A 16,720-nucleotide genomic window follows, 5' to 3' on the forward strand; every position below is an offset into this window, starting at 1 on the left:
AAGCTTTTATTAAGCTTATGACATTGGTAAAGATTTATATTTATTCTATAAAGTTCATTATTGAAATGGTATGTTATGTTTAAAGTTTATAAGGGCTTACTAAGCATTCATTGCTTACGTAGTTATTATCCTTTGTTTTATAGATTATCGGAAGCTCGAAAGGTTGGAAGTTCGTCGGAGATCTATCACACTATCCAGTGGACAATTCAGTAGTTTTTGAGTAATTTGGCTAATGTTTATAATGGCATGTATAGGGTGACTTGTAATGGTATTATGGTGCATGTGTTAATGATGTTTTGGTATGTATAAGCTTTGGAAAGCTATATTGGTTTGGTACACCTTGATGCCTTACCAAGTTATGTGATTTTGGTTACTTTAAAGTTAAGGTTCTCTTGGCATGTTGATGATGGTTTGAAAATGGTTACTTGTGACATGATTTAGTTCATATTTAAACTAGGTTAGTATGTATAGAAATGACAATATTAACATGTTTTGGATGTTTGAAATGGTATTTAGTAAAAGTGTAAATGGAAATTTTGTAAGTTTGAGCCTTGGTGTTTATGTATGGTTGATGGACTTATAATGCTTGTTAAGTTAAGTTTTTTTGATCACTTTTAGGTAAATGAAGTGCATGGTCTCTTGGTATGAGATGTTGGCTTGGTAATGGTCATTTATGTTGTGGTTAAGTACATAAAGGAATTAGGTCCTTATGCATGGAATTAAGTAATGTTAACATGTTTTGGTAAATAGTGCTTGGATGTAATTGTGGTACCTTTGAATTGCATATTGGTTAGATAATTAAGTTGATTGAATTGGCATGATATTGTGTATTTGAACGATGCTTTAGTACCTTGAAAGTGTGCACAATAGATTTAAAGTTTATGCATGAATTGGTTAGGAAATGGCTTGATTTTAGGTGAATTTTTTAATCCGTACGGCTTGAGACACGAGTGTGTGACTTAGCCGTGTGTCTCACACAGCCTGGCGACACGGTCGTGTTTCATCTGATGATTTATTAGGTTGCAAGTTAGTGAGTCACACGACCTAACATATGGCCTGGCAAACGGGCGTGTGAGGTGACTCAGAGAGTTACACGGCCTGGCAAACGGACTTGTGACATGGCCGTGTGACCCTACTAAGAGAGTTACACAGGTGAAGACACGGGCTGGGACACGGCTATGTGTCCCTAATTAGAAGGTTACACGGCCTGAGACGCGGGCTTGTGTCTCAACTGTGTGACCCCTTTTTTTATAAAATTTTGCATCTTTTTCCTAAAGTTTTCAAATTGTTTCCAATTGGTCCCGATTTGCTTCTAAGATATTTTTAGTGCCTCGAGGGCTCGATTTAGGGACAATATGCATGTATATAAATTGTTTATGATATGTTCAAGTTTTTAAACAATATTATGATGTATGGTTTTCGATTGATCGATAGTACTTTATAACCCTAATCCGACGACAGATATGGGTTAGGGGTGTTACAACATAACTACATTCTAATATTGTAAGCCAATTGTCCAAATTGACTGTATATTCCTATACGGAGGATACAAACATAAGTTGTTATTAGCTGTTGTATAAGATGGTAACCAAAGAATTCTTCCAATATCTTTTGCAATAACTCCAGAAGAATCCAGTGATGACTGAGATTTCTTCTTAACTAACCTGAGAAGGCATGTTGTGCCACAACTCGATGTGTACATCATTTTCGACAGGGGCATCGGAATACAGGTTGTGTTAGATCGACGTTCAAGCCTATGGGATCGTGCACATTATAGGTATTTTTTGCATCACATAGGGTCTAACTACTTGGGTCGATACCATAAGGATGTGGAGCAACAACTTGTCACTAACATGGGTACGTTGTGCATAAAATTGGTTTCTTGTAAAACAGTTTAAGATATACATTTGGGTCGCTTTTATTGAATGCATTATTGATTGTCATCGACAAGGTATGAGCTTGTCTGACATCGATTCCATGAAATGTTGGAGAGACTACGGGCTCTAAACTAACTGGGCGCAGAGTACCTTGATGGGATATCGAATGAGCAGTGGACGCAGTCATATGACAGAGGACTATGATACAGACACATAACACGAACCTAGCGGAATGCATTAGTTCCGTATCGAAGGGGATACGTCATTTTTCGGTAACCTTAATGGTCAATGAAATGAATTTTCAATTAGCAGCATTGTTTCTAAAGTAGGCTAAAACATACACGGGACAGATAAATGGCGGTCATGTTTTGTGCAAGTCAGTGTTGAAAGATATTAGGGAAAATGTAGAAATTACGAACTCAATGACTTTAGTGTGTCACTCATGCCCAAATCTAATCTTCTGGGTTAAGTAGCCCCATAGACCCGACCGTGGAGTTATCGATGGAGTGTACTGCATAGACCTGAGACAAATGACCTGTGACTGTGAGAGATTTTAAGCACTTCGTTATTCATGCGAACATGTAATTGTGGCATGTGCCTTGGAACGTATAAATGACCTACGTTGACGAATTTTACAAACTTGAAAGCGCATATAATGTTTGGAAATTTGAATTCCCACCTATCCCAAATGAAAGCATGTGGTCGCCTAACTCACATGTTCCTTTTGAGTTGGTACTGGAGAAGAACTTTCAGTGCAAGCCAAAAGGTTGACCAAACTCAACTCGGATACGAGGCAATATCGATATTCAGGAGCGAGGAGACAAACAGAGGTTATGTGATTACTGTAGGAACCCAATGCATACGAAGCCAATATGTCCACACAACTCAGGAGCATCAAGGAGAAAAGCTAATTAAAACACTAACTCATGCAGTGAAAACATAAACTTATTCGTTTATTCATGCCATTTTTTTTTTGTAAAGTGTATGTTAATATTAATTATTAAAGTAAGATATATTACAATACGCAAGTGAAAGTTTTAATCTTTTTCCGTATTGACATTCTATTCTTTCCTTTCACAAAATATTGGAGTGAACAAATGGATAGAGAAAAACTTAAATGAAAAAGTAACATAAATAATTGTAAATTTTAAACTCACAATATGATATGATATAAAACAAACCAATTTAATAAACAAGTTTCGTATATTGTAAATAAATATACATTTGGGATGTAAAACAAAGTATACAATTTGGGAAAATTAGAAAACAATTGAAAATTGATGATTGAAAATTGAGAATGGAAGAATGAGTATTGAATATTTGGTTGAAAAGAATGAAGTTTAGAGGGACTTATATAGGAAATTTTATGGCTGTTGGAGCCCTTGTAGTCGTTGGAAAAGTTATCGTTGGAAAAATTATCGTTGAAAGGAAAATGTGTCTTACAAGATACTTTTTTATTGATGTGGTAAAGAAAACGTATCTTGCATAACACATTTTTCTTTCTCTCTCCCCAAAAACAACATGAATCGGTCAATTTTTAAAAAATCAGCATAGTTTGTTAATTTTTTAAACATATTTACATAAATATGCCGGAGGTGGACCCTGCTTTAAATCTCATAATCGAAGTCTTATATGGGGCTTTTAGAAAAAGCCGAGCCCAATCCTGGGTTGGTCATTCGAAAGCCCGAGTGAAACTTAACTGGCCTTAATATGTTTGGGGAACCCCAATACTTTTAACATTGGTAACGTAAAATTCTTCAAATTTTTTAATGAAAATTTTTATAAATAAGAATATTTTAGCCCACAATACGTAAATATTTCAAATATGACAGAATACTTGGAACTTGATCAAAATTTGTAGTCAGTGTGTTGGGTTGGCACTTGGCATGGCGGCCAATCAAACATCCCCTGGATTGCCACCACAGCCGTTTTTCCCCCACACGTTCTTCATTTGAATCATTGGCAGCTCCTTTTTTTGAACAACAAAAAGAAGAAAATACATTTAAATAAATGATTGGAGGTGGTTCAGTGGATAGCATAAGTAGTTAAAAAAGAATAATTTGTAATTTAAAAAAATTGAAAATAAATTCCCAAAAGGCAAGAGAGTAGAAGACTTTCTCAAGTTCTCCCTCGTCCATGTTGTATGTTGTAGACACAAAACACAATCACAATCATACGCGCAATCTCTCCTCTATTTGCTCATACGGAACGGATGTACTTGAAAAACCACTCATCTTGTTCCTTTGTTCACTTCAGATTTTTTTTCTACCCCTAGCTTCTTTCCTTTGTCTTTATCTCCTTTACACATCGCAATCCCAGAAATAAATCCCCCCTCCCCTTGAATCTTTTTGTTTCTTCAGACAATGGAAAATGATCCTTTGCTTCTGTATGCAAGTCCCCGGAAGAAACCAACGCCGCCCTCACCTCTCTTTCCCCTCCCTGAACACAATGAAGTCTCTCTCCCTGTCTCTTTAACTCCATCTGAGCTTAAAGATAGACTCATCTTTGGTCCTTCTCCTCCTCCTTCCCTTTCTCCCATTGATTCTTCTCCCATCTTTGATGCCTTAACTTCATCTCTTCAATCCCCCCGACCTTCTTCTTCTTCTTCTTCTCCTCCTCAAGACACTGTTGTAAATCTCCAAGACCCTCTTTTGCAGCCAACCCAACTTAATTCACCCACTCCAGCACCAGCTTCATGGTTAATTGACCCAGATTTCATATGGGAAAAATCCAATCTTCACAGGTCCAAAACGGCACCTGCCATGGCTGTTTTAAATGATGTCATCCGCTCTTCAATTCCCAAACCTCAATTGGGGTCTCAATCCATTGTAAGACAAGCTTTTGTGCTTTTAGTCTTGTATTTAACTTTGGGTGTTGTTATCTTTTGGTTTAATAGGCATAATTTCTTGGGTAATGAAACTCACCCGGTTGTTGATGCATTGTATTTTTGTATTGTGACAATGTGCACAATTGGATACGGTGATATTATCCCTAATAGTGTGGCTACCAAGTTGTTTTCAATATTATTTGTGTTGGTCGGATTCGGTTTTATTGATATTTTGCTTAGTGGGATGGTTAGCTATGTACTTGATTTGCAGGAGAGTTATTTGTTGAGAACTGTTGAACATGAGGGTCAAAAGAAGGACTCTGCAAGATCTTATATAATTGATGTCAAAAAGGGGAGGATGAGGATAAGAATGAAGGTGGGATTGGCATTAGGAGTTGTGGTTCTTTGTATTGGAATTGGTGTTGGTGTTATGCATTTTGTTGAGAGGCTTGGGTGGTTGGATGCTTTTTATCTTTCTGTTATGTCGGTCACTACAGTTGGCTATGGGGACAGAGCATTTAAGACGTTGCCTGGTAGGATTTTTGCTGCTATTTGGTTGCTTGTTTCCACTCTGGCTGTTGCTCGAGCGTTTCTGTATTTGGCTGAGGCTAGAGTGGATAAGAGGCATAGGACAATGGCGAAGTGGGTGCTTGGACAGGACATGACTGTCTCGGAGTTTCTTGCTGCTGATATTGACAACAATGGTTTTGTGAGGTATGCTGTTTTATGAAATTTGGTTAGTACTTGAACTATGCATCTTCATCTCCTCAAGTTTCTAGTAGTTGTATGCTTTGATGCAATAATACCTGAAAGGTTAATATACTAATTTCGAAACTTACTGTAGTTTCCTCCTTTTCCTTTATAGCTGTTGTAGTCTTTAGTTCACCAGTTGACATTTTAATTAAGTTCGAAGAACTCGTATTGGGATTCACGGTTGATTTATTAACATGCAATTGCTTAAATTCTTAAATAAAAGATTCTCACTCCGAAGAACTTTTAATGCATCACTTTTCAAAATGGGATAGATTTTTCTTCCAAGGCCCTCTTTGTTGGGATTGCTTTATATTGTGCTCTTCAAACGATGTGTCTATCTTGTGAATACAATTTCAATGCAACATCTGCTATGCGTGTAATTTGCTCTGCCTGCTAGGTTATGCATATGATCTTCTCAATTGAAATATGATAATAATCTTCACTTTCTATTACCCCTTTGCAAACATGTTGAAAACACCACAAAAATTGTGCCTGAATGGTAACTTTCCTTTTTGAAACTAAGGCATAAAAACCAGAAAAAAAAAGCCAATCCCAGAAAATTGGGATTAAGTACCGTATTTGAGTTATATTTAATATGCATCCCTATTTTTCTGACTTTTCATTTTTCTTTTTGAGTACTGTGTTCAATGCCTATACCTGAGATATCTTCGAACATGAGTGTGGGGATATGCCCAAATACATAGGAAGATTTTGAAATAACAAAAGTGAACACACCTGTGTCTGACACTCACCCAAGTCCTAGTAACATAGCTATAATGTTTGAAGCTTTGATTAGACTACAGAACTGTATCTTTATATATGAGGGACTTTGATATACTTTATTGAGGACAAACTAAAGCAATTAAATTATACTGCTTCTCAGCCATACTGCTAATTTTTGGGTTCATTGTGGTTTATCTGTGTCTTATGGACTATATTTTATGAATTACCTCAGATGTATGGTGTACATGAGTGTAGGTTATTATTATCAAGTGCAGTACATTGTTGCTTCTGGATGCATCTAATAGGGGTACTTTCCCTCTTTTATCCATTACTTGTAATTGATTCAGTGGTTCATTAAGGTGTTTCCAGTTGTAAGCTCATAATTCTTCTGATTCTCTATCTGGTTCTTTTCTGCTTTACCGACTCGAGTGCAACATCCTAGGAGGCTTTGATAATGCCACAATGATTGAAGTCCTTAAGGTGTTACATCATTTGACTAGATTTTTTTCGAACTGGATACTCTATATTCTTTTGTTTTGCATGTTGCATTATCCTCAAAACATTCTATTACTTAAAATGGTCTTGGTAATTTGTATGCTGATATCTGTCTTGGTCTAAATTTCCTAATCCTTCTCAAATTCCATTTTTATTCTCAATGTTGTTCATTTCCCATTGAATTTAATGTCGGTTTATATGTCCAGCAAATCCGAGTTTGTGATATACAAGCTCAAGGAGATGGGGAAGGTATCAGAAAAAGACATTATGCAGATCAGCGAGAAGTTCGATAGGCTAGATGCTGGCAACTGTGGGAAGATAACTCTTGCAGATCTTATGGAGCATCATCATTAATCTGCAAGTAACCTTGCTTATAATCATCGTTATGATACGGCAAAGGTGGCATGGACAGTAATGGATGACATTGAATCATCAACTGCAGAAATGGCAGTGGTTAGAAATCAAGGCAAGCAACAATGACGGTTTATTCGAATCTTCATGCATGTTGACTTGGTCCTCTTGCTCATCCCATAATGTCTTATTCCATAGATGAACGGTCTACCTTCCCGGTGTAGTTCTTTCTTTTGGTTTTAGGGTCAGAAACTCGGTAAGACAATCCTGGGATGCATCATTCACCAACTTGACTAGTGGATAAAACCCTTTTGTTGGTCGGACTAAGTCTGGCGCTTGTTGAGTGGTGGGCCTATGTTACCTTAGCGGAATACATGTGTACAATTTGGGTATGTTATAGTTTAGGTGGTTGGATAAGCACCTTATGAGTATGTCCGAATATATGTTCTATTTAGGTGGTTGTTTGGATTGGATGAGTTCCCTATGTAAAAGTATATGTTGATGCCAGTTTTTTATGAAAATGAATTTTGTACAAAAGAGATTTGTGGATGTAAACAAATTGCGTTTATTCTTACCCGTCTCTTAGTCACCTCCGCGTTTTTATCTTCTGTTTTGCTGAAAGGTAGCGTCGTTTGAATCGAATCGGTCGATCGGTTGGACTGAGAATTTGTTGGAGTATCTATCTGGAGAGTGGTTTTGAACCGATTTGATAAGGAATCGGTATGAATTGACTAAAAAATTGGTTGAAATGAAATTTTTAATAATTTTTTAATCGGATCAATTGAACCAGTGAATCGGTGACTTGATTGATTTGACTACTAATTTCGTTTAAAAAACATTGGTGAAAGGCTGAACAAAAATAAAAACCGAGAAGGTTTATTTGTATGAAACAAGTATAAAATTTCTTGAAATTTTTGTAACAGGTGGGAACTAGATAAATTGTAGAAGTGGAAAACATCGTTGTAAAAGTGGAAAAACATCGTTGTAGTGTTTGTAGGTATATAATTGCAAATTGCCATGCACATTTAATTTGTAGATAGATTAATTTGAAATTAACTTGCAAACTATTCTTTTACAAATTAAAATATAGTTTAGAACTTCAACTATATTTTATTGAAATAAAGGGCTGAAGAATTTAATGAAGGAATTTTCTTTGGCATGAATCTCTCTCAAGCAAGCATTGGTGAGGCACCGGGGGGCAGTCAAAACCTCGAGATTGATGGGTGGTTGGGCATCTGAAAAGGTGCGATTATGGAAGGATGATTTGCCGGATGAAGGTGATATGTAGAGGTGATTATGGGTCGGGCCAGGTTTTAATAAAATTTTAGGTTTGTATTTTAGGTTTGGGTTCGGTTTGAAATATGGATTTAAAAATTTGTTTAAGTCTAGCCTAAAATATGATGGTTAAGCTCGAGCTCGGGCCGACCTAACCTGTATTAATTTTTTTAGATTATTTTATTAAATAAATAATTTTTAAAATATAATATACCAAATACACTTAAAAGTATAAAAACAATTATTAAAACAACAAACCTTACCTGAGAAAGAATACAACGGTGTGGTGGGCTTGCAGGTTTGATATTGATATTTGTGTTTTACACATATGTGGATAGATAATGCCTAGTTTGTGTTATCAAATTTTTATATATATTCCCTTTCATCATTTCCCTATTGATGCCAAAAGATTTAATGAAAACTACATCTGGACACATAATAAATAAAAAATATAAGAAAGGAAAAAGTTATCAATTTTTATGACTTCACATAATTTTGATTATTAAATGCTCGAATCTTCTTATTCATCAAACAGGGTGCGCAACATAACCTGCCATGCATATGCACCATCCATCGTGTTCCAACTTCAGTATATCTCTTCTCTTGATTTCTTTCTGACCAATATAATTTGAGTAATTAAGACAATATATTCTCTTGCTCGATCAGTCACTTGACTGAAACTTGCTTCTTTCAGTTCTTCTTTCCTCAAAACCTAATCAACAACATCCGAACTCCATTATTTATTCTCAATGCAACATATGATTCATGGCAGGTAATATCCTTGTCTGTAAACTAGGATATAATCATAAGGCATACTGCTATGTGCTTTATCTGAAATCTTTAAGGCATGATTAACAAAATAGATGAATAAATTTGCTCATTGCTATCAGATTCAATCTAGCATAGCTCCACCATCGGTTGATCCACATGGTTATTGGCATGAATGTAGATTGAACTATGCAAAATGTTTTGCATCACAAATAAAATTTTTACAAGGTGATTCCTGTGTGAAATTGCTTGAGCTTGATAGAAAAATGATTTTTCAGCTTAAACAAATCTATTTTTCTGTGAATCAGGCTTCCGAATTGAGATGCTTAATGCTATCAAAGGGTTCTTACGGTCTAGAGAGAACATATTGTTTATAAATTCGTGTTTTTCTCATTGCCAAATAGAAAGGCACGACACATGGTTTATAATTAGTATATAATTCGGGCTGGGCCGGGACCGGGCCAAAAAACCTTTCCCAAGGTTCGACCCGTTTAGAAAATGGGCCTCATTTTTTACCCAAACCTATTTTTCAGGCCTATATTTTTGTCCAAACCCTCTTACTTGAGCAGGTTTAGTGGTATGGTCTTGGATCCATTGAAAGGTGAAAAGTTTCTTTTAATGACAAATTGTTGAACTCTTAGAGAGAGAATTTCCATAAAGAAAGAATTGAGGAAACTGATGATATCAATTTACTTGAAGGAGATGTGACTATTGATGTTGTGGATGAAATTCCTATTGATAGGGTTTAGTCTTTGGTCAAAAAGAGGATGCTAAGATGTTCATCATCAAGTTATTTGGCAGAAGGGTTGGGTTTAATACACATTGGAATGATGGCTCTATGAAAATTGATTTATGGATTTGAAGAATGATTATTATCTAGCAAAATGTAAGTTAGTGGAGGATTATACTCTAGTATTGTTTGAAGGACCTTAGTTGTTTTCGGGCAATATCTAATGGTGTAGCCTTGGTTTTATGATTTTTCATTCTTGGTTTGATAGCTCAATTGTAGTGGCAATTTCTACAAATCCAGTGATGCATTCTAAGTTCAAACATGTTGAGAACGAGTTGCTCAAGGCAAACTTGTCATTGGTATCAAGTTGTTGGCACTCTTATAAAGTTTTTGTTAGCCCCTTTTTTTCTCAAGTTTTGTGACAAGTTAAAGGTATGTGTTGTGCCACAATGATGATCATGTTTAGAGTACCTTATGTTAGAAAATTCTGGTTAAGAAAACAACTTAAAATTATAGCAGATGATTAAAAATTTTCAAAACAGAGCTGGTATGTGATATTTACAACAATAAAATTTTAACCGAATAATACCTATGTTTTGTGCGAGATAGATTTGAGTTGGTCTTAGCTTTCAACAAATGATCTTCTCTGACATTCTCATACCTCGAACTGAACCGAGTGTAGGCTTGAGCAACAAGAACCAAACACAGAACAAGAAACGATATTATTACTTTCAGTAGGAAAGTAATTCTCTTAATAGAAATTGGTAAATATCGTAATTCCCAAAAAATAATTTTTTTTAGTTAATAGATTCTTACTACTTTTTGGTAGAAAACGATATATCAAAACTTCTTCTTTTAGGTCAATCGGTGTCATCTATTTAAATGGAGAGACCTTGTTAAACAAGCTATTTACAAATAATATTTATTTAATAGAAACACACTCCTACTTTAACTAAGAGAGGAGATGAGCGGCACACCCTAGATAATGTTACTAGGGTTGCCGTCCCTTACATACTCAAGAGAGGAATTTATTAATCTAACCCAAATTTGTTTTCTACTTCTCAAAATAAATATTAATTAATTAATTAATTATTAAATTAACTAAATTAACTTCTCAATTAAATAATTTTCTCGACCATATTCTAATTCTGTTAAAATCATGATAACTTTATCATAAAAGAATTTTTGAGGAAATATATTTAATTTTCTAATTCAATGGATTTATGATGACTAATTAATTTAATTAATTTACAAACTTTAATTACTTCATTATAATTAATTAAATAATAATTGGAAAACCTTAAATTAATTCTCAAGTAATTTCTATACTTAGTGAGAAAACAATTCATTTATAAATGGAACACATTTCTCTAACTTTATTATTTCTATTTATTGCTATTCACTTGGTTCTACATAAAATTCATTTCTAGTTTCAACGAGCTAGTGAAGGGATTGATTGAATATATATAATTAGGGCTCAAATAATTTATAAATAAATTCCAACTTTTCGCCTATTAATTATAAACTCATTTAGTCGTAAAGTCATTCCACTATAGTATCGTGATTGAGCTCTCCTTAATTACATACTATTATGAAAGCTATTTAATAGGTGTTTGTCTAATGACCTTATCATAAGTGTGTTACCCTCATAAAATATCTTTAATTTTTTGTGATAAATTCATTCTTTCAATATGATCCCGTTTTATCTGATACAATTACATCTTTCTTCATGAAAAGTCAATTACTACAAACAGTAATCAAGTTATTCATCATAAAGACAAATGACCTGTGACTACGTTTACTTTTCATCTGTTATATAATGCTAATAAGAGGATATCATTTACCCATTAGTTGGGCTATGAATTCTAATATTGTGAATAATGTTATATTGTAACACCCTCAACTTGACCCAATTTCACAGGATTTGAATCTTAGGTGTTACTTTGCATAACTTAGCAAAATTTCAAAACAATCAACTTGAACTCATGACATTAAACATATTTCCTAATATTTTATAAAAAATGTAACTCTTAAAGAAACATAAAGAATTATTTAAAATTAAAATAAAATATTGCATCAAACTGATCACAATTTAATACGACACAAGGATTATAAAAGCAGGCTCTTTAAAGTGTAAGTTCACTAGATGCCAATTTTTCAAAAATGTTCATTGTATGCATAGTATCACCGTTCGCTGCTTCTCTAGCTCATTCATGGCATTGTCCCTCCTAGCGAATTCACTTACAAAGCAACACCTGAAACATAAACATAACATTCGTAAGTTCAGAGGAACTTAGTGAATTTAGACACAACATACCTTTTAACCTTTCTTGCTGAATTCTTCATCTTGAATATTTGGATTTACCCATATCTATCTTTGATAGATACCTTCCCATCGTTAGTTATGTAATTACATACTTAGACGCCCCTTACTTTTCTTAACGGGTCATCCTTAACTTGGTTCATTGGCTGACTTTAGATCATACTAGATGATACTACCTCTTATTCTCTATTCAAACAACTTACAATGATTATCCTAAAATAGATATTCACAGACACTATTCACTAGCGAATATTTACACTTTTGGCAGATACCCATATGGAGTTGATTACCATTAATATACCAATTAAATCATTATCTATTTCAATCTCCAACACAACTTATACAGATAATGAACTAATAGCTCACTCAGAAATATTCCTTACAACTCTTGTCACAAAGTACAATGATACTCAAATAGACAAATGACACAAACATTAGATAATTCCAGAGTTGAAACATGATGCTATTTAGATATGGTGGATACTAACAACTCAGATTTCCCAACCGTACATATCACCGACAATATCGGACCGATGGACATTTGAATATCTCTTATCATTGAGAATACATCTATATTCAAAACTTACAGATGCTCACGGTGGATAACCTCTTTGAACACACAGATTCATTCGATTGTATCATAGAACTATTCAAACCAAAATAATTTCAAACAGATCATTTCCTTATCATAGACTTTTCAGTATACACCACAAGGGTCAAGCAAAATACGCCACAAAGGCTAACAGAATGCAACCTAGGCACCCCATGAATTATCGTGTTTACGATATGGATTTGCCTAAACTCACATTGCGTGAGATTTTTCCCTTATTGCCTTGGGACACGCCGAAATACTTGTCGATAAATGTAGCTCATCCACCCTTTTTCAGAATATGCCATGGCCATAGACTTTCTTCAGATCAGCCGTACTGAAATTTGTGTTTATTATCCCAATGGACTTCTTCGAATACCACCGTGGTGTCAAGACTCACATCAAATAACCTTTTCAAACACATCGTATATCTAACATACGTACACATTCATGTATGCTAAAATCATTTTCTTAACCAAATCATACTTCAAAACACGTTTCATAAGAACACGATCATGCATCTCAGTATACATGGTATGTAACAACCCACTTTTCAGTGTTGTCGGAAACAGTAGTTTCAGCACCATAAATTCGACAAGTAAATTCGTATAATTGATATTTAAATTATATGAGGATACAATAATTTTTATATTGAATTTGTATTTAAGTAATTTTAACTAATTGAATTAAAAGTTAGTATAAGTGGTTCGATTAAAAAATCAAGTGGTTTTGTAATAGCCCGTTTTAGTGAAATCGAAACAGTAGTTTCGAGACCACAAATTTGAGTCAGAAAGAAATTTATTTTAATAATATTGCATGGTCTGCATTATGATAGGAAGACGTATGAAAATTTCGATAAGAAAGTTTTTACCAATTTCATGTTTAATTATAGAAAGGACCAAATTGCATAAAATACAAAAGTTGAATTCTAGTAGCTAGAAGGATTAAATAGCTATGGAATTTAAAATTTGAGGTCCTTATAAGGCAAATCGACCATTAAAAGTAGTTAGTAGATATTTATGATGATTCATCCATGAAACTTTAGAAAAAGAAAAGGACTAAATTGGAAATTGAAATAATTAAAGATGATAATGAACTAATATCATCTTATTTCTTCATCTTCCCCAAATTAAAAATACATGGAAACCCTAGCTAAGAGAAAGTGAGCTCAAGCAAGTTGTTTTGGTTCAATTAGGTATGAATTCTTATTCCGTTTTAGTAATTTTTATATTTCCGAGATTATTGTAACCTAATCTACCTATTTTGGGGATTAATTTGCAAAGTTATCAAAGTTTTAAAATTTAACCATGGATGAGTATGCTGAAAATTTGAAATTTATGGTAGAAAATGAAAGGTTGTTGATAGATAAACAACTTTCGTAAAGGAAATTTTCATGAAATAATGATTTAGGGACTAAACTGTAAAGATATAAAATTCATGGAAAATTTTTAATTTTTGTGAAATATATGGACTGTTTATTGTTATATGAAAAATTTAGTTAGACTTGGAATAAGGATTAAATTGCATTAATTTCATTTTCTGAATCTAGGGACAAAATCGTCATTTATTAAATGTATAGGGGCAAAATGATAATTTTTCCTAGGATGTGAATTGGATGGAATTGGATGTGAATTGTATTAAAATGAGTTAAATTTACTCATATAGATTCGGATAGACCTAGTTCGGAATTGGATCGAGGAAAACAAAAAGTATCGGATTAGTAGCCTGCGAACACGAACAATTATTGAGTTAAGTTCGTGTAACTAAATTGAGAATTTATATGTTTTAATTGAATTGTATGTATGTGTTTGTATTATTTTCATGTATATGAAAGTATTTACATATTCGACAATGATTGATAACTATAAAGTCTTGTTTGAATAAATGAAACTCGATGGATATAGGATTTCTCGTATTAGTTGTGATCCTACATATGTTGCAGACACACCATAGCTCTTACGAGCATCCTGGTTTTAGCCCTATCGAGCTTCTCGATATATGGTTCCTGCGAGTATCCCGATCGGTATTGATCCTGCATGTGTTGCGGACATACCGCAGTTCTTTGTGAGCGTCTCGTTATATGGCTCTTTGTAAGCTTCATGATTAAAGGCTCTTTGTGAGCTTCCTAATTAATGGCTCTCCGAAGCTTTCCGTTAATGGATCTCCAGAGCTACTTGCTATTGGCTCGCATGAGCTTCCCGATTATGGCTCTTATGAGCTTCCTATTATATAGCCTAGATAAGCTTCCCGTTACATGGCTCACACGAGTTTCCTATCATATGCTCGAGAGAGTGCTTCCGAATTATGTACCTTAAAGAGCACCCCTGAATATGAATTTACGGATCACTATTTTGTATACCTTGTGTGTACTACCCGGGTATCCATTGATATTTCAATGATTCAATGGAAAAAAATTCCTGATGTGAGAAAAATATGATGTTTAAATGAATTATATCTCAAATATCCCTAAAATGCGTGGAAATTATTGCATGATGAGCTTATCTCTGATTTCTCGATATTCATGTGAAATTTTATGAATAAATTGTTTGATGAGAGTATGTGTTTAGGCAATTGGCCAAAATGTTTTGGATGCATATTTGTATGCTTACTTTGAATGAACATGATTAGTAAGTTAAATTCTTCTTATACAAACTTACTAAGCATTAAGTGCTTACTCGGTTTTTATTTCCTCTATTTTATAGTACTTAGAAGCTCGTGAAGGTTGGAACTTGGTAGGAGAAACATCACACTATCCCTTGGACTTCGCGATATATAAAGGAAACATGTTTTTATTTGTGATAGTGTGATATCTCCTGACTATTTTAAGCATGGTTTTCATTTAGTAATGCCGTCCAACCGAGCTGAATCTGAGGAAGTTGAGAGTAATGCTTAAACTTTAGTTCAAAGAGCTACTTCCAGTAGTAGAAGGCCCATATCTGAGGGCCGAGATGAGGAGGCTAAAGAAGCCTTCTTTAAAATGATGAATGAATGGTTCACTGAAGAACAAATCCTACTGTACAACAATCTCCCCCTCCTGCTCCTCAATCGATTCCTGATATGCCACAAGGTACAGAACCTATTAGACTTGGTAAGCCTCCAGTAGATAAAATTCATAAATATGGGGCAAAAGAATTTAGAGCTACTATTGAAGATGATCTAGAAAGGGTTGAATTCTGGCTAGAAAACACCATCAGGGTTCTAGATGAATTATCTTGCACGCCTGATGAATGTTCGAAATATGTTGTATCCCTGCTAAAAGATTTAGCTTATCAGTGGTGGAATACCCTGACTTCTGTTGTACCAAGGGAGAGTATCACATGGGAATTTTTCCAAACAGAGTTTAAAAAGAAGTATATTAGCCAGAGATTCCTTGATCAGAAAAGGAAGGAATTTTTAGAACTTAAATAGGGGAATATGACTATATCTGAGTACGAGCGGGAATTTGTTCAGTTAAGTAAATACACAAGAGAATGTATCCCAACCGAAGTTTCCATGTGTAAACGTTTTGGAAAGGGATTAAATGAAGACATAAAGTTGTTAGATGGGATTCTAGAACTAAAAGAATTTGTGGTACTGGTTGACCGAGCACATAAAGCCGAAGAATTAAGTAAAGAAAAGAGGTAGGCAGAGATGGAAACCTGGACTTCAAGTAAAATATTTATGGGAAAGTCACAATCTCGACTTCAAAGAAATTGAAGAAATATCATGATTGTTTTGTCACATCTATGGGGTACTCTGGTAGAGATTGAAGTATGCAACGCTCTAATCCGAGATCTCCGTCCCCATCTGTAACAAGTGTAGGAAGTGTTGGAAACCCCAAACTAAGATGCAAACATTGTAATAAATTTTATTTTGGTGAATACCATATAAGAAGTGGAGCCTGTTTTAGATGTAGTTCTCTTGACCACTATCTCAGAGACTATCTAGAAAAGCCTGAAAAGGAAATTGTTTAGATTCAAAGCCAAGTAACCCCACCTCGAGAGGCAAACCACCCTGTCATCCCGGTAAT

The 16,720-nt window shown here is 34.5% G+C and overlaps 1 protein-coding gene across 4 annotated transcripts; it reads left to right on the forward strand.

Annotated features, from left to right (window-relative positions):
• Positions 1-3,960: 3,960 nt before the first annotated feature.
• Positions 3,961-7,600, forward strand: LOC107901840 (two-pore potassium channel 3). 4 transcript variants are annotated; one of them, XM_016828001.2, is made up of 3 exons: positions 3,961-4,705; positions 4,976-5,418; positions 6,882-7,600. In XM_016828001.2, exons 1-3 carry the CDS (start codon positions 4,241-4,243, stop codon positions 7,027-7,029), a joined length of 1,056 nt encoding a protein of 351 aa, XP_016683490.1. In that variant the 5' UTR covers positions 3,961-4,240; the 3' UTR covers positions 7,030-7,600. The 4 variants fall into 4 exon arrangements, with proteins under 4 accessions (XP_016683490.1, XP_016683489.2, XP_016683488.2 ...); XM_016828000.2 differs by adding an exon at positions 6,436-6,487 and having other exon boundaries at positions 3,981-5,418; XM_016827999.2 differs by having other exon boundaries at positions 3,982-5,418.
• Positions 7,601-16,720: the final 9,120 nt, after the last annotated feature.

This window comes from Gossypium hirsutum, chromosome D06, assembly GCF_007990345.1.
Source record: "Gossypium hirsutum isolate 1008001.06 chromosome D06, Gossypium_hirsutum_v2.1, whole genome shotgun sequence".
NCBI lineage: Eukaryota > Viridiplantae > Streptophyta > Magnoliopsida > Malvales > Malvaceae > Gossypium > Gossypium hirsutum.

Bases quoted from the DNA above. Each gene is read 5' to 3' on its own strand.
- LOC107901840 (XM_016827999.2), top strand. From the start codon at position 4,241: ATGGAAAATGATCCTTTGCTTCTGTATGCAAGTCCCCGGAAGAAACCA. The intron at 5,419-6,881 runs GTATGCTGTTTT...TTATATGTCCAG, and splicing joins GACAACAATGGTTTTGTGAG to CAAATCCGAGTTTGTGATAT.